Source organism: Coregonus clupeaformis, chromosome 17 (genome assembly GCF_020615455.1).
Source record: "Coregonus clupeaformis isolate EN_2021a chromosome 17, ASM2061545v1, whole genome shotgun sequence".
NCBI classification, from domain to species: Eukaryota; Metazoa; Chordata; class Actinopteri; order Salmoniformes; family Salmonidae; genus Coregonus; species Coregonus clupeaformis.
This window is the reverse complement of record NC_059208.1, coordinates 24591837-24615481: the sequence shown is the minus strand read 5'-3', so window position 1 is coordinate 24615481 and position 23645 is coordinate 24591837. Positions and strand designations below refer to the sequence as shown.

Here is a 23645-nt window from a genome sequence, read left to right as displayed (position 1 = left end):
GCGACGCTATGACTGAGGCTCATAGGAGGCACTTTAAAATAGATTAGACAGTGCGACGCTATGACTAAGGCTCATAGGAGGTACTTTAAAATAGATTAGATAGTGCGACGCTATGACTAAGGCTCATAGGAGGTACTTTAAAATAGATTAGATAGTGCGACGCTATGACTGAGGCTCATAGGAGGTACTTTAAAATAGATTAGATAGTGCGACGCTATGACTGAAGGCTCATAGGAGGTACTTTAAAATAGTTTAGACAGTGCGAGCTATGACTGAGGCTCATAGGGAGGTACTTTAAAAAGTTAGACAGTCTGCGAGTGTTGTCGTATGCATGAGAGTGTGAATGACAAACCTGTATACCTTGATAGAAAACTAATTGGGAATTAAAACGTCTGTGGCTGTCCAAACTGTATAATTTGGGGATAACTGTTGGGTTTGTGGTTGCTCAAACCATATAACCCGTTAATAACAATTAGGAACATAAAGCTAAAGTGATGAATGACTAGTGTGACTGAACTGAAACGCTTTGAGCTGATATGATTGAACTGTGGCGTTTGACGTTTGACCCTGCAAAATACTGGTTAAACAATTAGACTGAAATAATTTGGTTTATCGTTTCAATATAAACATGCACCAGCTTTGACTAATTAGGTGGGAGTGATTTGATTTAAATAAATAGACTAAAATACTTTAAATAACCACAGAATATTGAAACACTAACACAGCTCCTCGAAGGAGCCTGCTCCCACCCGAGCACTGGAGAGAGAGTTGCGAGGGAGGGGGCTGGAGAGCGAAACTGTGGCTTTTGGAGCGAGGAAAGACTGGGAGTTGGCTGGGAACACCACGGGGTGATTATTTGAGAGGTGCCTGTGGGTTTCTGACGAGGGATGAGATGGGTGAGAAAGTAAAGAATATTTACATTTACATTTTTGGTGATTTGGCAGACGCTCTTGTCCAGAGCGACTTGCAGGAGCGATTGGGGTTGAGTGCCTTGCTCGAGGGCACATCGGCAGATTTTTCGCCTGGTCGGCTCGGGGATTGGAACCGGCGACCTCTCGGTTGTTGGCGCGGCGCTATTGATCACTAAGCTGCCTGCCGCCCCATATGAGTTTAAAGGTTGTGGCGTTGTTTGATCATGTGATAAGGTTTAATTGCTAATCGGACCATAACTAATGTGGTTATGGAAGTAATGTATAGGTAGGGGAGAGCCAATAGGGGGCTCCATTGAACTATTATGGTTTATTTGGCATTTCGGTGGCATGAGGCGAAGTCAACGGCTGGTGTGGGTGGTGACCGGCAGGGGCGGCCTGTTCAATAGGGCGATATGGGCGACGCACTGCCAAACGGGAAAAGGAAGGGATTTTTTTTCTAATCAATTATATCACGGCAACAGTAGTTATCAGTGTTGTAATCTAGACGTCTGATCTGCCACAGTGCCACACTGCCACTAAATGTCCAATTGCTTCAAATGGCCACCCCCCCTTTTGGGGCGATTTCAGTCAGGTTGAAAATCGCCCAGAAGTCTGTCATAGACTCCCCATGTAAAATCTATTTTTTTCAAATTTCAGAGCTTTCAATACAATCTCTATGGGTGTCTGAGGGCTTGCACTTACGCGCTTCGTCATACATGCAACGTAACCATGAACGTAACAACTCGATTGTGTCTTTGAAAGAAGTTCCTTTTTGTCGGCGAACAAATGAAGATAAATTGGCAACGAAACAATTAGGACCTCCCAGACCAAATTTAATAATTCAACAGGTTTCTACTAAAGGCGGAAAGTCCTACACCCGAGGATTTTCCAAAAATTGGTCTGAACGAAAAAAGACATTGCCACTCAACTGGATGAGGGATACAGGCTAGCTGTCCGCCGCCACAACGATGAGGTTAGTGTTGATAATCACAAGTTTACTGGAGAACTGAGACCAAGTAGAGACTTTGGACAGGGTGGATATGGTATAATAAAGGCAGTTTATTCAGAGGTAAAGATATCTGGAATCGCGTGCACGGACCCGTTCGTCAAACTCTTAGGGAGCTATACATTAAGCCCCATTACTTACCATATCAGATAAGAGAAATTGCTGCAGCTACATATATTTTACATCCTGGCCCTACATAGTTCACTATTTGCATCACTTACCAAAATATTACATGTGGTCATATATGCTTGGAAAGTGGAGATGCCATAGAACGTCAAAAAAGTAAACATTGCTGGAGACACATTGCCGTTTTGGAGAAGACATCGCGTTTGCTAGCGAAGAGATTTGTTGTGGCAAATGAACTTGGGCTGGGAATTGCCAGGAACCTCACGATAAGATATATGCATCAGCATTGCAGTCTCATGATTCTATACGTGTGCGATTCGATACTGTGATTTTATTGCGCACCATATGTCTGTTGCAGAGGGATCAGAAAGCCATGAGAACGAGTTTTGATCAGTCATGGAAATAAAAGTGCTGAAAACAAATTGGCTCCCAATGTGAAAAGATTGAGAACAAGCTATGAAGGAACAATAATGGTGTTTTGGTGCAGGTACAGCCAACTAGCGCTAAAATATTGCGATATTGTCAATACAGTATATCGTAAAGTATCACTATGTAACTCGATTTCTTTCACCCCAATCCCTCAAATTAACGGTAAATAACTGAATTGTTTGCCCCACATTTAGCTAAGATGATTAGCTAGCCAGCTAAAAATGTTTTATTTAGTTAGCAGTCGCATCTACAATAGTTTACTGTCAATAACATGTCTCCAAAAATGACGTGGTGTCTCCAATTGTGTTGACATTTTACAATTGCGATGCGCATCCATGAGTATCTACTTTCTGTAGCTCAGCTGGTAGAGCACGGCGCTTGTAACGCCAAGGTAGTGGGTTCGATCCCGGGACCACCCATACACAAAAATGTATGCACGCATGACTGTAAAGTCGCTTTGGATAAAAGCGTCTGCTAAATGGCATATTATTATTATTATTATTATTATCTGAAGAGAGCCCGAAACATTGTGTGCAGACATTTTATGCAATAAATGAAGTAGGTTGAATCTAGTAGTTCTGATCTTCTGATTGGTCCTGATGAGTTGGGGGGAGGTCCCCTCCAGGCTACTGTCACTGTTGCATTGGCTCTGAGTCGGGTTCTCTGTCTTCAAATGTTCAGCCTAAGAGAGGGGATTTTTGTGTGTGTGTGTGTGTGTGTGTGTGTTTAACAGTGATGATGTGTGTGTGTGTGTGTGTGTGTGTGTGTGTGTGTGTGTGTGTGTGTGTGTGTTTAACAGTGATGATGTGTGTGTGTGTGTGTGTGTGTGTGTGTGTGTGTGTGTCCTCAGAGCAAGAACTCGTGAGTTGGAAGAACTGAGAGGCCTATGGCGTGGGTGTTGTCCTTGGCCACCTGCTGACAAGGCTGACAAGATAGGGACCCTTTTGTCCATTGTTATTGGATAGGAACAGAACTTATAACCAGCTCCTGACCTAAATAGATCTTAGCACAACATTTTACTCAACATATCATATTCCATATTCACTATAACAAATATATTTACTCGACATTAGCAAGAACCACCACATCCTCAGCCGGCTAATCCAGTGTGTGAAGTTTTCAGGAGTGTTTGAGTTAGCTTTGCGAGGCAAAGATGAAACTGAGGGCTCCACCAACCCTGGTAAGCCAACACTTTTGAGATCAGTCAATAAATGCTTCTGGTATTGACTTATATGCTGCCCCTGTCTTCATGTTGTTGCTGGACATATCTTTTTTAAAATGTGTGTAGGTCACCTAAATCATCAGAAAAATTGCCCCCCCCTGAGAATTTTTTCAGGAGCAGCCACTGGTGACCGGATGCTACTGAGTATTTAGTTTGGTAATGTTGAATGGACTATTTGTAGCGTGTTTTGGGGTTAAATAGAAAAACTAACTTATTCAATAGGGGAATCAAAGGGAGAGAGAGTTTTTTGCTGAGGTGAAAGCTACTGCGATTTTCATTTGGTGACGTCACTTGCTCTATGAACTGGGAGTAGTTACTTTGAGAGCATCGCAGATGGTGTGGAGTGACTGGCGATGTCCCTGGTTCGAACACAGGTAGGGACAGTAGACAAAGCTTTCGCAGTGGGGCTATATACCTAGATTACTATGTGGATTGAGAAATGTGAAAGGTTGAATTAGATAGCTTAAATAGAAGTATTCTAGAAAAGTCTATGAAAATATGTTATAAGGTTACCATGCGCTCTCCCCGAAGGAGCGAGGGGAGGGTGAGAGACAGTACAGTTCAGATGGTAGGAATATCATTAAATGTATGCTAATCAACGATAGCAAGTATTTGTTTTATTAATTAGGGCATAATCAGAGAGAACAGTTAAATAAATTGAATAGCGAACTGAAATGGTTTAGCGGGAAAATATAAATTTTTGGTACATTTTAGAACGATAATGTATTTTGGTTACGTGGATGCAAGTGACATTGGCTGTTGTGATGGGGGAATAGCGCCAGCCTGTGGTGGGTTATGGATTTGTTACATAAACTTATATTTTAAACTAAAGTGATGGAATAGGCTACAATTATAACATTATCAGAAAAAGACACAATTTAATGTGAAATAGTTATTACAATTATTATTGATAGTTATTACAGTTATTATCATTGATCCAGTAATGATATAAGGATAGTAGAGGAAGGCAGGGGATTTAATCTCATTTAGGGAAATTATATTAGGAAGAAAATACCATTAAATGAGGGAACATTTGATGTAACCGGTGATTGTATTGGCTAAAAACTCAAATATGACATTTACTGGGGGACAGGAACAATAGAAGGGGAGACAGATTTTCCTAGGGGTTGAACAAATAATTGATAATGGATCATTTGAGATGAGATCACATGTAGCAGAGTTAGGGTAATCAATTAAATAATCATTGTATACTCGAGGAATTTTGAGTGGTTTTATAGATTAGTTATGAGGAATTAGATTGATACAAACAATTATTGATGGGTTAAGACTGGGGATATCTGTATCATGTTTTTGTGTGTACTCCCATCTTTAGATTATAACCAGGAGAAAGAGATTAGCTCATCTCGTTGGAATGTTGCCAAGGGCTAGGGAGCAGTAGTGAAGTTAGGCAGTATTTAGGTCATAAAAGTGAGCTACCAAATTAAGGCCTGGCTATTTGTGGTTGTTGTTTTTCAAATTGGGTTTTTCAAACAAAAAACAACACACCTAGTATGATGTTTATAAAGCCTTGTTGTTTCAATTATGGGGGGTTTTCAGCAGGTCAAGGGTGATAGGTCTTAGAGGAGCACACAGAGAATTTTATGGAGTTTTTTAGCTTTTGGCTGAGTTTGGGGTATATATGATTTCTTATGAGAATGAATGTCATGAGGACTTAATGAACACTTGGGATAACTAACATTTATGAAATATTTAGAATAATGGTAATGTTTAGTATACTATGGGATTAAACAGTTCGTTAAATGATTTCAATTGCCTCTGAACTCTGTTTTAACCTTCTGGTGTTAATTAATCATCCACACTAGTAAATTCTAAAGGCATGAGAGGAGGACTTTAAGATAGTTTATTTTACTAAGTTGAGGGTAATTTGTAATACTGTGCAAATTGTGAAGAAGATTATAATTTGGTAATAATATATTTGATTTGAACCATTAAATAACAGAAGACAGAGTGGAGGGATGGCAATTGGATAATGAATTACCAATATTACCTAAGTGATTGTTTAGGTAGGTAAATAATATTAAAATTTAATAGACACATGGGCAAATCATGTGTCAAATGGGGGATGGATGGTATGGTAGGAGATGGTAGGATTAAATAATAAATGTATACGAAGGAGAGGACAAAATACTAAAAAAAAAAAAAAAATTGAAATTGAGAGCTGAACATATATGTGTGAAGATAGTTTATTAACCACACCCGTATGTCAGAGGTTTTGTGCCCCACAGGTGAACTAAAGGAGAAGGTGACCCACTCTATCTAACCAGGAGACTGAAGCAGGCCTAGCGGGAAGGGCCCTACCAAGTACTGCCTTTGCCAGCAGAATAGCTGAGAGATCCATCTGGGTGCATGTCACTCACTGCAAAAAGGTAAACCCAGCTACACCTGACGAACAAACACAGAGTTAGGAGAAAGAACCGATCACCACTAGGGCTCGGGGTTGGCTCCTTAACGAAGATTCCCTTACCCTGTCTGATCATCCCTGTGTGAGTTCGATAGAAGGTGAAGCAATGGGTTGGCCTCTGGCGTCTGACATGTTCTCAGGGCGAGGTGGGATTCACAGGTCTCCGACGGTAGGTAGCTGTCTGATTGTGGGGGCCATATTCCTAACACACACGGACCCTCCTGTTTCAGCCAGAAGTGGTAGTTAACCTAACACAAGTTGAAAAGGCATAGGAGACAGCTAGACGTAGGGAAAGGGGAAGTACTAGGGACTTTAGGGAAGGACATCACCAATCTCCATACACAGTTTAGGGACAGGTGTAGTATTGTGAAAGTAGGGAATTATCAGAAATGGCAGTGCGACCCATATGAGGGTAGGTACTGTCTGAAAGTCTGAATTATGCTAAAACAGATTACAGACCTGACAAGTGAGATATCTTCTTCAACTGGGGCACCCTATAGAGTAAACCTCTCTGAGGGAGGTAGTGAGACAGTGCAAACTATAGACCTGAAGGAAGTAGTACAGATGGAGACGGAGTAAATAGATTTTAACCTGTGGTTGGAATGGATTCAGTATACGGTCTAAAGAGGACTGTTATGCCTGTAGGACAGCCAAACCAAGGTTAACAACTACTCCGTTCAACTTGACAGGCTTTGACTCTCTGTCAGGTTTATCCTCCATGCAAGCCACCTGGGAATGTGGTGAAAGAGTCTTATGGTAACTTGCACTATCTGTATCCCCCGATAACAAAGTCATCCCGACCTGGGTTGCCTCAATTTGAAGTCACAGGGGATTCTTATTGTTTTTCTAGGACTAATAAGATAGGAGACAGGGTAAGGCATCTTAGCTCCTGCTCCCACACAGAGAATGTCACAACTAAAAGAGACCATGACTAATCTCTCCTCTTTGTTGCAGCCAGAGGATTTTAGGAACCAAAACCAGGCCCGTGCTGACATCTGATGGATGTGTGGTGATAACTGATTGTGAACTCACCTACATATGTAAACAATCAAACGTGTCAGAGACTGGTGAGTTGTCACATAGAAAGTAGGACCTCCTCCCGGGATCCTTTGATGAAAGGATATATATATTGATGGGATAGGAGTACCTCGAGGGGTTCCAGAACAATTCAAAGCTAGGAATCAGATCGCAGCTGGGTTTGAATTAAGTATTTTCTGGTGGTCAACAATTAATAAAAACGTAGATTGGATAAATTATAAAGATTTATAAACCACACTCGTGATGCAATAAAGGGATTAGCTGAGCAGACAGCGGCAACTAGCTTAATGACATGGCAGAATAGAATAGCTTTAGATATGCTTGTGGCTGAGCGGGACGGGGTTTGTGTTCTGTTTGGATCTATGTGCTGTACTTTCATCCCCAAACAACACAGCACCGGACGGGTCCATGACCAAAGCGCTTCAGGGACTCACCACGCTGGCGAACGAACTGGTTGAGAACTCTGGTATTGATAGCTCCATAAACGGTTGGTTTGATAACATATTTGGTAAATGGAAAACTATTGTTGTGACTATTCTGGGTGAAGTTATAGCTTCTATGGGTATACTTGTTCTTTGTGGATGTTGTCTTATTTCCTGTGTCTGAGGGTTGGTGAAAAAAGGAGATGGAGAAGGTGGTTTCCAAACAGATGGTGAGATACGGCCCAATCCCGGACTCCGACCTAAGGAATGAAGGATATGACCTACCAGGCTTGGTGGAGTGACACTCTTTACTTCCCTGTTGGTGTTTTATGTTTTAATAATCTTATGTTTTGTGTTCTATTAATCCTGTGTTTTATGCTTTATTAATCAAGTTAACCATTGGGAATGTTTGTCTTTCCTTATGTGAAGGTTTGAAGTGCCTGGGTGACTTGTAGCCAACCGTTTGCAAGTTGGGTGTAGATGGAAGGACTGAAGGCCTTTTATTATCAAATTGTCTATTAATAAAAGTGTTTCTTTTTGTTTGTATTGTATTTTAATGAGTGACACCCTAGAGGGCGTCAAAAGGGGGATTGTTGGGTTCTATTTTTCTCATAATTGGATCTGTATGTGATGAATAGCTGGGAAGGAATGCATTAATGAGGAGCATAGGTTTGAACTGTACTGATATGGATTGTTTCACATAGCAGGCTGTGATTCATGTGGGGAACGTTAGGGGCTAGGATGAGATAAGACTTGTATTTCTCACAGATACGAACACTCTCTCTTTGTTGTCTGTTAAACCGTCCTTGAACGTGGGTACATGGAGTACAGTGGAATGGTGTCTTTTGGGTGCTGACTCCACAGGTTATTATGATAGCAACTTATGCCTGGGAACGGTGAAGCGCCAAGGGGTGGGACTAACCCGTGCACCAACGGATTGGCTGAGTGGAGTCTGGACCACACTCAGTCCTTTGCTCTGGTTGGCCAACAGAAGAGGTGGAGGCTTTCTGTCAGAGTATTTGAAGAAGAACTTAGAACAATGGATCAGTTCTCTGAGTGCCCTGCATGGTATTTCAGTGGACCCGTATATACGAACCTTCATACTTATCATACATACATTTTGCATATAATAAATTAAGCTTGGATTGAAGATCTCTTGATTCTTATTCCAATACCAGATTTGAATTACGCAATTTCTAACAGTGGAGTGACTACAATGTTGTTGATCCATCCTCAGTTTTCTCCTATCACAGCTATTAAACTCTGTAACTGTTTTAAAGACACCATTGGCCTCATGGTGATATCCCCGAGTGGTTTCCTTCCTCTCCGGCAACTGTGTCTTTGTAGTGACTGGGTGTATCGATCCCCCATCCAAAGAGTAATTAATAATAACTTCATCATGCTCAAAGGGATATTCAATGTCTGCTTTTTTATTTTTACCCGTCTACCTTTGTGAGGCGTTGGAAAACCTCCCTGGTCCTTCTGGTTGAATCTGTGTTTGAAATTCACTGCAGAGACTGAGGGACCTTACAATTATTTGTATGTGTGGGGTACAGAGATGAGGTAGTCACTAAATAATCATGTTAAACACTATTATTGCAACTTATTATGTGACTTGCTAAGCACATTTTTACTCCTGAACTTATTTAGGCTTGCCACAACAAAGGGGTTGAATACTTATTGACTCAAGAAATTTCAACTTTTCATTTTTAATTAATTTGTAAAAATTTCTAAAGACATAATTCCACTTTGATATTCTGAGGTATTGTGTGTAGGCCAGTGACACAAAATATCAATTTAATCAATTTTATATTCAGGCTGTAACACAACAAATTGTGGAAAAAGTAAAGGGGTGTGAATACTTTCCGAAGGCACTGTACAGTAGCCTATTGCAATTTCCTGAAGGCCTTAGTAAAAAGACTAGTCTTCACTTTTATCTCACATGAAATGCACCAACAGCCTCAGCAAATAATATTTGCAAACATGATTGGTTAAGGTAAGGTCGACTACTATGATCTGAATGGCATACTGCGCCTTTGGTTGTCCAGTGATAATCTAATAATGTTTCTGTAACCTATATCTCATGATATGTACCCCAGAATAGGCCTCATAAACCATTACTACTATGATCTGACTGGCATACTGCGCCTTTGGTTGTCCAGTGATAATCTAATAATGCTTCTGTAACCTATATCTCATGATATGAACCCCAGAATAGGCCTCATAAACAATTAAGTAAGAGTTGCAAGATATTTTTCACTGTGGTGACTGTTCTGTAGGAATAAAAAAAAAAAAAATGCATATCACATCTTCATGTAAGAATTTAATTATTTGTTTATTATTCATTTATTTAAGTATTTCTATCTCCAAGATTCACCCACCCGAAAAATATAAATTCCGGCTTATTCAAAAATGAAATGAAGGAATTGTTATTGACCGCATCAAAGGAATGAATCAACAAAATCAAAGTGGCAATAATCATCATCATTATTACAATAATAATTAAATAATCAGAATATCCACATTCATAACAAATCCATGTACAATGGCAATACACTCTTCAATATCACTCTTTCCATTAATATACACAAATCCCCGAATGTCTGTCCTTTTAAAAACCAAAATAGAGGGGCTGGGGGACTATGGCTTGTCAAGGGGTATGACTATGAGTGACCTGTGGGGTTGAAAGTTCAAGGGTGAGGGAGGGTTGGCAAGTTGGAGGCACACTTAATGGAACTTGAAGAAATGGTTAATAACATGGTGTTACTTGCATGGAAGAGTTGCTTCACAAGTAACAGTGTGATCTGAACCAAACGTTCAGCCTGACAGAGGGGTCTATGAGAGGCAGAGTTCGGGGAACTAAATTTGAAAGATTAGATAAGGGTTGTCTGGATAAATATATAAATCTGAATGACAACCATTGCAAACATTTAATGTAGAGAAACGTAAAACTTAAATCAAATAACAAGGAAGAATCATAATAGTTACAGGAATTCAAAGAAATGGAGATGGAGGTCACTGGAAATATCATCTTAGTTATTCTATATACTGTATATGTACAAACATTGCTTGGTCACCCAAATAGAATTTTAAAAAATGCCTCAGTTGATGAGAAAAGGAGTGCAAGCCAGAGATTGTTTTGAGAGGCATAATTAGGTGTGTAGGTGTTCAGAGGTGTCAGATTGGTCAGTGTCTGCACAGAAAGTGCTTCCCAGACAGCTGTCCTTTACATTTCCAGTGTGAACCTCTCCATCCCCCAACATGTATTATTTGAGGAGTCAAATACATAATTTAAGAGAGAGAGAGATTAGAGGATAAAGGAAAAACTGTACACCCTGCATATACAAACAAACTGTATATACACATAGACATACCATATATACACACATATCCAGTATATACACACACATTCAATCACTTAAAAGGTATTAACCTCTAATCTCTCACTCTTTTGATGTGTCATTTTTCAGTGGTCAGAGGTGAAGGAGGGCACAGGGTTTTATTTTGCTTCTGTGTCTGTGGAGTCCATACAAAGTAATCAAATGGAAGTTATACAGAAACTTGCCTCCAGAATTCGGTCTCACCACCACTACACTGGAAAAACATGATAAACTCGCCTCTGCTCCACTAAGCTTACATCAGAGACTGAAATAGGAAAACAAAAAAGTGATGGTAAGGATGTCCTCTTCCAAGGAGTTCTATATCGTCCGTAAATGGAGAGCTCCACAGCGATTGTCAAGTAGAAAATCAACATCCATCCTCATATCTCTCTTCCAGGGATTACAAGAGAGAAGTGGTACAGGTCACAGCAACGTGCAAATCATTGTGAGGGGAGCAGGTAAAACAACAACAGTTTGTGTTTTTATCCGTCACAATCCCAGGGCAATCTTTCTCCACAAAAGGGTAATGTTCCATAAGATTGTCTTAAGAAAAATCAGTTGATATAAAATTGATCATTTCTGGACTGTCATTAGATACTAGAGTCTTGTCATTATCAATAAATAAATATTTGCGCAGGAAGATTTCCAATGAATAGTTTTTGTAGTACTACGGTAAGAATAAGCAATACTATAGAAATATAAATCATAGCATTGTCTACATTTTACAAGTTTTAATTGAAGCAATATTTTGTTTTGTAGCAGTTTCACTTGTAATAGGCTGTGCATAATTAGTTTCCTTTAAATGTAAAACTAATAGAGATAAAGAGGAAAGAACCAAACCGAAACCATGTGAAATATGAAAAGGAACCGAAAAAGTCTAAAAGTGGTGAAAATCAAATGAGGTGGGTGGTTGAAAATGGTTAAGAATAGATAGAAAGAGAAATAGTTAGATAGTGGGTGGACTGTAGAAAATGGTAGGAAGGAAAAATGAAAGAAACAAATTGTGAGATCATAGAAAGATGTAAGGAGAGAAAAATTACAGCACCTTTGAAATGCATCTTACACACAGTAGCTCTCCCTCTCTCATTCATTTACTGCCCAATCCCAAAAGGTGTATTTCATGTTAATCTGCATCGCTGTTCTTCACATGCTTGATGAGCCAACAAAACCATTTTGGAGATTGGCACGTCTTTAAAAGATAATCAAATATCCAATCACAAGCGTCAAATACAGATCGTCCAGCCATCCAATCAGAGAGAGAGGGCCCAAGTAAAGTAGGGTAAATAACACAGCAGATCCTTACATGGTCAGCTGTGGCTCTGGACTATCCTTTAGGTCAGGAGAATTGGACCAATGGCCCAACTTCTCCCTTTGTCAGCCAATCGCATCACGAGAGAGTGCTCTTGATATATGGCCAGGCCATGCGGGCTGCCCGTGTTGCCTCAGCCAATTAGGTTCCAGATTGTCCTCCACGAAGCTGCGTGACTGGCTATGGGGAGAAAAGGGAGACAGAGAGAGAAGGAACGGGGACGTGCTTGATGAGTTGCTATCCAATCATAGCCATCCCACTGGGCACAGACGTCATTTCGACATCTAGTTTTTATTTACATTTGGTGGAGTTGTCAACTAAAGTGAATTTAAAGGGAAATCAACAAAATGTCACCATGTCATTGGTCATTTAGGTTTAAAGTTGGGTGAAAAAATGACTAAATTCCCTAACGTCCCTAATGAAATTCCATAACGTCATCACATTTAGCCTTTTTTTTGAATGATGTGGAAACAACATTGATTCAACCAGTTTTTGCCCAGTGGGATAGATCTTGTAATAGATGGACCAACCACTGTATCTGATGGCAGACACTCCAAAGTTGGATTAATCTCTTTGTCAGTTTGTGTTCAGCTCTGAGGCAATTACTTGTTTACCTGAGTCTCTCAATTCTGTGTCTCTGAGGTATATTTATGGCAATGCTCATATATCAACCAGTGACCCTGTATAGTCCCATATCTTTACTCAATGCAGATGTAAAACCCTAGCTGCTTTAAAAGCCATTTTATTACTGATATGAATGTTTCAGCACTCGAAAGGTAGCCCTATTAGCCGACTAAACACTACATCAAACTCTCCCTATTAATAATCACATTTGGTTATCTTTTAAATCAACACTCATAGCTAAATCTCTCTCATATCTCTGAATCTTACCCACTCCCCTAGTACTGGCCGACACAGCATTGGCGGAGGCATTTTGACTCTATACGCTAAGTGCCGAATCCTAACTTGAGATCTGCATGTTAAACTCAGACTTACTCATAAAGCATGATGCCAATGGGAAAACTGCAAAAACATAAATCAAGTTAGGATTTGGCCATTAGTAAATTGACTCTTAATCAAATAAAAAAGTTAAATAAGACTGATGTTGGGTTCTGAAAAACCAGGACTGTCTGAAGCATGTTGATTCACTTGAGACCCTAAGCCAGAGTATGGAAAGTTATCCAACTAGTTATAAAGCACCACCAGTGTGAATCTAAAAGGGCCAAAATAAACCCAAATTCACATCTAAACAAAGATTACAATGGACAGGTTATACACAAAACAAGAGGACATGACAACACAATATAACAGTATTCAATGACAGGTGATATCTGAACAGTTGACACAAAGCAATGAATTCCTTTTAGTGCACTGTGTAACATGTTTTAGATTTGAAATACTCTTTACTAACGATGTCCCAAACAATTTCTTTGTTTCGTCAACATTTTGTTACATTACCATTCATCATGCTCAGTTGAATGGTACGTTAACTTAAAATAGTCCCTCGAAACGACATAAAGAAAGTCTATGCCACATACAAATTTGGCTGAGCACTGTTTGACTACTGGCCAGAATGTCATTATCTGAGACCCAGGCACTTAACTGGCTACCCCCAAATAAGAATAAAATAAATAGTTTACGTGGTACTAAACAGAAAAAGCCATGACAAAAATGTTGTTAGTGTACCAGGTGTTACAAGTGACTACGTCATGTACCTGGACACTGAAGGTCAAAAAATAGTATCCCTTTTATATTTTCAACCACTTAAAATAGCTGGTAAACTTTTTACCTGACAACTTTGTTATTGTCTCATTTGGTTTAAGCACCCTACTTGACCCAGCTCCCACTCCATTAAACAATTGCACACATAGGGACACGACACACACACATAACAAACAAACATAGACAAATACATAAAAGAAATAGGCTACCACAATAACAGACAGAGTGAGAGAGACAGACATACAGACAGTGGGAAACATGAGAGGCAGTGCTATGACACACACACTTGATTTGGAAATGGCACTGTTTGTGTCTGTAGCACCAGTTGATCACACATAGGTTCTGAGATTGAGAAGAGAAAACATTGCACGAGTCCAGTCCACAAATGGGAAGTCCCTTAATTTACACATTTTTGAAAACAGCACACACTTTCCTTAGGCCATAGGCCATGTCTGTGAAATACCAAAAATGAAACTGTATTCTGCTTGTTCTGGACTCTATAGTTAGTCTGCATTTCAAACAGCATAGTTATTTTTGGATCTTGATTAGACTGTTTATGTACCATCATTAGTTAATATAATCCTTCTGTCAATATCATCTCCGCCTGTTATTTGAAAACCCTGTGAAAATACACTCAAAGGCACTAAGGAAACCAAACTAAAAAGCCAGATGACCACATCTCTACCAATGAAATTTGAGAGCTGGAGTTTTCAGGACAGGAAATGACTCAACCTTTATCGATGGAATTATGGGATACCACACGCATGTATATAGCAGGAAGCTGTTGGCTACTGAGAAGTCTTTGGGGAGTGAGACGTTATATAGTGTTTGCTTACTGTCTTTATATGATTAAACAAACACACAAATCAAAATCTCACATAGTCGATTGGTTTGGTGATTAGGCCTATACCAGTGTATGATAGGCTCTATAGTTTGATCGATTGAAACAGTACATGAGGATCCCACAATGTCAAAGATAATTAAAAGGTATCATTATCTTGTCCTGCAAGACAGATACTGACCAAAGCCCAGTTTGAGCATGCCGAAAATGAGGTCCATTGGAAAGCCCTTTTGTTGTCTTGTGTGATAATGCTGAACGTACTGTACAGTTAAATGTACAATGCCCCCCCAAAAATGTCTTCTCTCTCTGGTTTGAGTACACATAAAAGAAATGGGAAAGATTGCAGTCATCTCATCCTCCTCAAAAAAGGAAGGAAATGTGGCAAGATTTCTTTATTTGTGTCTTCTCTCTCTGATTTGGTTTAGTGTTGATTTTGACCTGCTCCCTCTCCTCTATGCCCAGTCCTGCTGTTGCAGTGCTTTCATTTGCCTCCGTGCTTGTCACTGGGCAGGATGTTGGGTTGCCACAGAGCTCTCCATTCTGGGGTGGACTGGGGTGGAGATGAGGAGTGGTGGGAGGAGGAGGGTCTACGGGTGGGGAGGGGACTCCATTCTCATTCCGGGGCAAGCCGGTGGAGGAGATGCCCGAGGAAGAGATAGTAGGGTCAGGATCAGTTGTCATCCCTCCGTCTTTTTCTCCTCCTTCTTCTCCTCCTCCTCCTCCTCTTCCACCTTCAGTATTCACACAGGGGTCTGCTGAACCCAGGGAGGAATGCTGGGCCCCCTAGCAAGACAGAGAGAGGGAGGGGAGAAGAGGAGTAGGAGAGGGGAGAGATGGGAGTGGGAGAAGGGGCATTCAGTGGGGGATTTGTGGCATGGACAAGGGTGTAAAGGAGTCAGCCAATCCAGGAAAGAGAGAGTGAGGCAATATAGAGTCATATATGAAGCAGGAAATGTGGAGAGAGAAGGCAACAGGGAGGATGGAAGGAGAAGGAGTATGGGAGATATAAACAAGCAAGGAATAATCAAATAAACAAAGGAGCCCAGTGAAGAACAAACAGACGGGTAGAGGAGAGTGTAAATAGGTGAATCAGTTACGAATGTAGAGAGAAAATAATGGATGAAATAGTGTGGGGTGATGAGGGTCCCGATAGGAGAGGATCAAAGCAGGAGGTAAAGAAAGAAAGGATCATGTGAGTAAGCAAAGGGAGTAAGGGAGAGAGAGAAATAAGTGACAAGGGATGGGAGGAACAACGGAGAAAGAGAAATAGAGGAAAATGAGTTACAGAGCAGAAGTATGAGGTACACCAATAAAGATGGACAGCATAGGAGAGGGGATACAGTCAGAAACAGAAAAGGTGGAAGGAATTACAATCTCGGGTTGACCAACATGTCAGAGTGTGTTGATCTTCGTATGATGCTGAGTTAGAAGGGGGTACTAGTCAGGGACGGGTGTCAAAAGGAGTCCGAGCAGTCAAGTAGAATGAGAGTTGTGTCAGTCTTAGCCAATGAGATTCATTTCAAGGAATTGCTATACATTCTAATTTGTAATATACAGTGCATTCGGAAAGTATTCAGACCCCTTGACTTTTTCCATATTTTGTTACGTTACAACCTTATTCTAAAATGGATTAAATAAATGTTTTTCCTCATTAATCTACACACAATACACCATAATGACAAAGTGAAAACAGGTTTTTAGAAATGATTTGCAAATGTATAAAAACAAAAAAATGGAAATACCTTATTTAAATAAGTATTCAGACCCTTTGCTATGAGACTTGAAATTGAGCTCAGGTGCAACCTGTTTCCAATTCATCCTTGAGATGTTTCTACAACTTGATTGGAGTCCACCTGTGGTAAATTCAATTGATTTGACAGGATTTGGAAAGGCACACACCTGTCTATATAAGGTCCCACAGTTGACAGTGCATGTCAGAGCAAAAGCCAAGCCATGAGGTCGAAGGAATTGTCCATAGAGCTCCGAGACAGGATTGTGTCAAGGCACAGATCTTGTGAAAGGTACCAAAAAATGTCTGCTGCATTGAAAGTCCCCAAGAACACAGTGGCCTCCATCATTCTTAAATGGAATATGGAATAAGTTTGGAACCACCAAGACTCTTCCTAGAGCTGGCCGCCCGGCCAAACTGAGCAATCCGATGGTCACTCTGCCAGACCTCCAGTTCCTCTGTGGAGATGGGAGAACCTTCCAGAAGGACAACCATCTCTGCAGCACTCCACCAATCAGGCCTTTATGGTAGAGTGGCCAGAGATGGAAGCCACTCCTCAGTAAAAGGCACATGACGGCCCGCTTGAAGTTTGGCAAAAGGCACCTAATGACACTCAGACCATGAGAAACAAGATTCTCTGGTCTGATGAAACCAAGATTGAACTCTTTGGCCTGAATACCAAGTGTCACGTCCGGAGGAAACCTTGCACCATCCCTACGGTGAAGCATGGTGGTGGCAGCATCGTGGTGTGGGGATGTTTTTCAGCAGCAGGGACTGGGAGACTAGTCAGGATCGAGGGAAAGATGAACGGAGCAAAGTACTGAGAGATCCTTGATGAAAACCTCCTCCAGAGTGCTCAGGACCTCAGACTGGGGTGAAGGTTCACCTTCCAACAGGGCAACGACCTTAAGCACACAGCCAAGACAACGCAGGGTGGCTTCGGGTCAAGTCTCTGAATGTCCTTGAGTGGCCCAGCCAGAGCCCAGACTTGAATCCGATCTAACATCTCTGGAGAGACCTGAAAATAGATGGGCAGCGACTCTCCCCATCCAACCTGACAAAGCTTGAGAGGATCAGCAGAGAAGAATGGGAGAAACTCTCCAAATACAGGTGTGCCAAGCTTGTAGCGTCATACCCAAGAAGACTCGAGGCTGTAACTGCTGCCAAAGGTGCTTCAACAATGTATGGAGTAAAGGGTGTGAATACTTATGTAAATGTGATATTTCAGTGTTTTATTTGTAATAAATTTGCTACAATTTCTAAAAACCGGTTTTTGCTTTGTCATTATGGGGTATTGTGTGTAGATTGATGAGGGGAAAAAACAATTTAATCCATTTTAAAATAAGGCTGTAACATAACAAAATGTGGAAAGAGTCAAGGGGTCTGAATACTTTCCGAATGCACTGTAGTAAAGGCTTGAAAACCATGGTGACACAAATAGTGGTTATGACTCTACAACTTGATACAATTGTGTTACCTTCATTAATCTTACGCACATTAGAATCCATGTACATCTCAGGTTTAGCATGGTTTTGGCTAAGCTTTCAGTCAAAACTTTCACCGAAATAAGAAAATAAATAAAGAATAAAAAGCGTTCACCGAAAGCTTAGTTAAGACCACAATTAATGTGCAGAAATGTAGTAATTTTTTTCATGCACCTTAGTACCCTTGTCAGGTGTGTGGTTGATTCCTACACTTCATTGAATCTTATAAGTACTTTAAAATAAAACATTATAGATGATAATATTATAGTATTGTCACGCCCTGGCTCTGGGGACACTGTTATGTTGAGCCAGGGTGTGTAATTCTATGTTTGTATTTCTATGTTGGCCTGAGTGACTCCCAATCAGAGGCAACGAGTGTCAGCTGGTTGTCTCTGATTGGGAGCCATATTTAACTGTCTGTCTTTCACTTTGTGTTTGTGGTTTCTTGTTCCGTGTTGGTTGGTGTATGTAACCAGGGACGTCACGGTTTCGTTTTGTTGTTTTGATCGTGTGATCATTTATTAAATAAAGAAGATGTTTGCCTTCAACGCTGCGCCTTGGTCCTCCTCCTTAGACGAGCGTGACAAGTATTGCATTATTATAATAGTCTAACATGCAGATGTGTTACAGTAATTCTTAGAACTTTAGATGCGAATTGGAGAACTTAATGACTAAATACTGTTCTACAACGCTTGAATAAGAAGCTAGTATTCAAGAGCTCTTGAATAAAATCTAAACTGTGTCTAACCCACCAATCAGAATTTCTAACCCATACCCATTGACCAGTTATCAATGGATGCTCATTCATTTACCAAATCTGTAAAGCACTGGGTTGGAATTTGTGATAAGCGAATAAGTCCAAGTTTGGTTTTGCTATCTATCCTTACCTACATTGGCGCAGAATAACATCATTGCAAATACCAGATTGAATTCAGTTATTAATCAAATCAAGCTCTGAGTGCAAGTCATCATGTCCAGTCCTGTTCAATGCAGTCTGTGTTGGAACAGTAGGAAAGAAAAGATCTGGGTTATTGGCACTGATGTAGGTTGTGTTAGATTGAGGAAATGGTGTCTAATGTATCCAAGTGCTGGCAAAAACAGGAATGTGGAATCATTTAAAGGTTTTCTACACGAATAGAGGAATCTGAATTGACATTTACTCTACTGAGACACCAAGACATTTTCTCAAATGTGCAACAACTTCTTTGAACATTAAAGACTAAAGACTAAAGACCATTCATATGATTGTACCAAGGAGTATGAAGTCTTAAGATGTGAACGAAGCACTGGAGAAGGGAAAGACAGGAAAAAGGTATTTCAAGAGGGTTTTATGATCTGCATCCAGTACAGAAATTAGTCGGAAATAGGCCATTTGTTTTCAAAACTAATTAGCATTAAATATCAGGGTGGGTGTGTCCATTGTGTGTAGCAGGTGTTTCCATCTCTAGAAGGAGAACAAAAATGTCCTCCAAAAAGTGGAATTGAACTGGCAGACCTTTTCTCTTCTCACTCAGAACCTTGTAAAGCACACGGCGATAACCAATTTCAACAGATATTACTGTTAGCATACATGCTAATCCCATTCCCTACTTGGTGCTAGCAACAGTAACAGGAAATGTGGTATGGAAACAAGGGGAACAAGTGGTATTTCTCTGCCAGTGCTGGATTACTTTCAAACCAGTTCTACAAATATTACTACAAACCCTTTCACATTATTTATCCAAGTTTAGCCAGACCTGCCAATACAATTGAGAAAATTGTGTGAATATTTTATAATAAGAAAGTTAGCTAGCTGCTAGCTAGCCAACCTATGCCAATAAAAGAAGCAGCAATCCAATCAACTTAACAAACGTGCATCACTCACTGTTAAAGATCCATATGTGCAGAGTTTGCTTACTTGAACAACTTGGAGTTTATGTTTGTACAAAAGCTGCAACTAATAAAAGTTAGGAAATTGTAGACAAAAACACAACACATAGTGGATGAATTGTGCCATGTTAAGTGCATTGTTAGTATGCTTTGGTACGCAATTCTCAAATGTTCTTACCCAGCAACACAAATAGGAAATTAACACTAAATTGCTGTTTCAAACTAGGCATATCATTGTGGAAATTAGACGTACAAACCAACCAAGTATTCCATAACAGTAGTATATGACTGACATACATATAAAGGACACTAGACAACTCTCCATGTATGACCCAGAGCAAAAAGAACAATAATACAGTACTGGCGACACACTTGATCAAACTCACAATGACAATACATGAACATTGGATCTTATGTGCTCAGGTGCCATATACATACAGTACACATACACACAGGAATATATAAACACACTCTCAAAGAAACACACACATTGACATATATGCACACCAGTTGTAAATTTTCAGGGAAGGATTGTGTCAGATACGGAGATTTCCCATAATTCCCGTCATTTATTTTGGGGAGTGGTGGGAGGGGAGATGAGTCGAATTGAATGGATATGTTGATGACCCACTGTAACGTGTTCCTCTGTGAGACACGTGCAGTGTGTAGGTGAGATTGTGTTGATTTGAGCAGGGGTATTGTTGTATATGGATGTAGTCAGTTACCTTGTTGATATTGGTTCTTAGAATTGGGCGTACTTATATGTATTACTGCAGTAGAGCCATCCGTTTTTGTAAGTGTACCTGATAGAGAATCTGTGAATTGTCAAGCTGTTTGTCATAACTAGAACTAACTAAGGCCTGGATTCAACCAGATCGAGCATTAACCATTGTTAACCAGCACTGGCCGACATCCGCATAGCAAATGTTTTATTATCCCTACCGCGTTAGACGTTCATGAGCTGACATATCGGTGAGCGGCTGCTCTTGTCTGTCACAAACCACTCCCTTCCTTATTATCCCTACCGCGTTAGACGTTCATGAGCTGACATATCGGTGAGCGGCTGCTCTTGTCTGTCACAAACCACTCCCTTCCTTATTATCCCTACCGCGTTAGACGTTCATGAGCTGACATAACGGTGAGCGGCTGCTCTTGTCTGTCACAAACCACTCCTTTCCTTATTATCCCTACCGCGTTAGACGTTCATGAGCTGACATATCGGTGAGCGGCTGTTCTTGTCTATCACAAACCACTCCCTTCCTTATTATCCATACCGCGTTAGAAGTTCAAAACGGCGCGAGAAATTGTAGGCTCTATCGATGTTATAAATAATGACTCTCAAATTTCAATCCATTGATGCTAGGCTAATGCATGTTTATTTGGATGAGGGAGATTTATAGCCTATCAATCTAATTTGAGTGTTCGATTGGTAACGCGGATGCATAAACTTCTAACGCGGCTGCATGGGATATGTCAGATTACGTTGGATGTGTTTTTTTTGCCGCTTGTGGATTTGACAACTCTAACGCAGTTCCACCTCCGACACCGCCAAAACAACCGTTAATCTGATTGAATCTAGCCCTAAGTACATATTACTACCATCAATATTCTGATCAAACAGTTTGCTTATCATCCCAAAACAACACAGGGAAATTTAAAGAAAAAAGTAGTGGAGGGATGAACAAGGATGAAGGATGTGAAGAAGGATGAAGGAGTTGCAAGGTTTTGCAAAAGCCAACATTTGATAATAGTGGAGCATTGAAATGGAACATTGAATTAAACAGCTGAATATTCGTACATTTCGCTGCATTTCGATCAGGAATTCTACCATTGATTCTGGAGTTTTATGGTTTGAATTCAGAGGGTAAGCAATTTACCTAATGCAAAGAGTTACACATTTAGGAAGTCTCCATATATGACTGAATTTGTGCAAATAATGTTGGCATATTTGTCTGAGTGGTGTAAGAGTCACATTCATTAATGTATTCATTAATGTATACAGTATGTGTACAATACATACATCCAAATGTCCAATATATAGTGCGACACTGTATATGTATATGTAAACTTGGTAAACATTTGGCAGGTTTGGAGAATTCCAAGTAAATATTTCCAGCCTGGTCTCAAAGACTAGACGTAACATAGTAATTAGTATGATATGTTACGTTTGGTATGGTTACATAAGACCGAAGTTTACTTAAGGTAATAATTAAAGGAGGGTGGTTGGTCGGGGTGGATGGGTGAGCGTATAGCTACTTTGCAACTACTTGCATGTTAGCTAACCCTTCCCCTAGCCCTTTAACCTGACTCCTAACCTTAACCTTAACCCCTAACCCCTAGCCTAGCTAACATTAGCCACCTAGCTAACGTTAGCGTTAGCCACCTAGCCACCTACTTAACATTAGCCACAACAAATTGGAATTCTTAACATATCATACGTATTGCAAATTTGTAACATATTTTACAAATGGTAACATATCATACGAAATGGATGATGGACATCCACAGATGAATATATACCATACCAAACGTAACATATCATACTAATATGAGTGTCCCGGATTTTTGTCTACTATGTTATGTCTACCCCTGAGGTTGATATTTCAGCTCAAGCGTTCAATTATTTTATTTTACAGTAAAGCTCGACATTATTCAAATTGCTGTTGGCAAAATCTAAATAACCAAAATAATGTGAACAATAGGTAAAGAAAGAAAGAAAAAATATAACTGAGCTGAAATATTGCCGTTTATAAGACATGTGATTGCCTGTATAAGACATGTCTGTGTAAGTCAGTCAGTGCTTCTGTTGGTGCTGCATACGGACAGTGACCCACATACAGTACAGTGGAGGAATCAAAGTGAAGAGGCAGAATGTATGGATGGAGAGAGGCAGTACCACTGAAGTGTATGCTGGTTGGTTTATTACCTTTGTACTCGGGGTGGGACGGGCGCGAGACGGGGCTGCACTAGGATGGATTGGCGCCTCCCCTAAGAGAAATCACCGTATCTCATCAACACAGGAGAAGAGGAGAGGAACGATAGAGAAAAGGAGGAGAGGAGAGGCTAGGAGAGGCATGTGTGCACTGAAGAAAGTAAAAGGTAGAAGTTGGGTGTTGAGGAGCATTAGGGATACTCAACGCCCACAAGACACACACAAACTGTACAAACACAGGCACACCACATTCGCGCCAACACAAACCCAGCAGCCTGAAAGCACAAGAGGGCCCAACATGTCAACATGCTGAGGAAGCAAACCAAGGTTGTTGGTACACACATACAGCAGTAAAGATGGTAAGTAGCCATCTTGTGCAAGCCAGAACATGAGGCAGCTTGATGTACAAGTACACCCCCTGGACAGGATGCTAGTCTATCGCAGGGCCTTAGCCCCCAACCTATCTCCTTAATGCTGAGCCAAGCAGAGACGCATTGGGTCCCGTTTTTAGTCTGACTCGGCCAGGGATCGAACTCCCAACCTTCCAATCTTAGGGCAGACACTCTAACAACAAGGCCACTGATTTGGTTTAGCAGTAAAGATAGCTGCATTTTAAATTAGTCCAAATGTCATTCATTGATCCAAAGACTGTAAAGTATTGTCAATATTTTTTTTATTTCTGATCTCTTCTGAAGCTGAGGGGTTAGAAGTTGAGGCGAAACATGCAGTAATCATTGGCAAAAGTAATAAACACCACTATTACTGCAACAAAGAGAAAAATAGTATTACAAAACAGAGTTAAA

The 23645-nt window shown here is 40.4% G+C and overlaps 1 protein-coding gene across 10 annotated transcripts in view; it reads right to left on the bottom strand.

The window, feature by feature from the left end:
* Positions 1 to 9891: 9891 nt before the first annotated feature.
* syngap1b (synaptic Ras GTPase activating protein 1b) overlaps positions 9892 to 23645 on the bottom strand; it is a 131731-nt gene continuing 117977 nt past the window's right edge. For 7 of the 10 annotated variants that reach the window (XM_041872808.2, XM_045226185.1, XM_045226188.1 and 4 more), the window contains one exon: positions 12359 to 15611. In XM_041872808.2, coding sequence (XP_041728742.2) covers positions 15189 to 15611 — 423 coding nt within the window. In that variant the 3' untranslated portion in view covers positions 12359 to 15188. Of the gene's footprint in view, positions 15612 to 22836; positions 22899 to 23645 lie in introns of all 10 variants that reach the window. The other 3 variants (XM_045226189.1, XM_045226193.1, XM_045226194.1) reach the window with 3 other exon arrangements.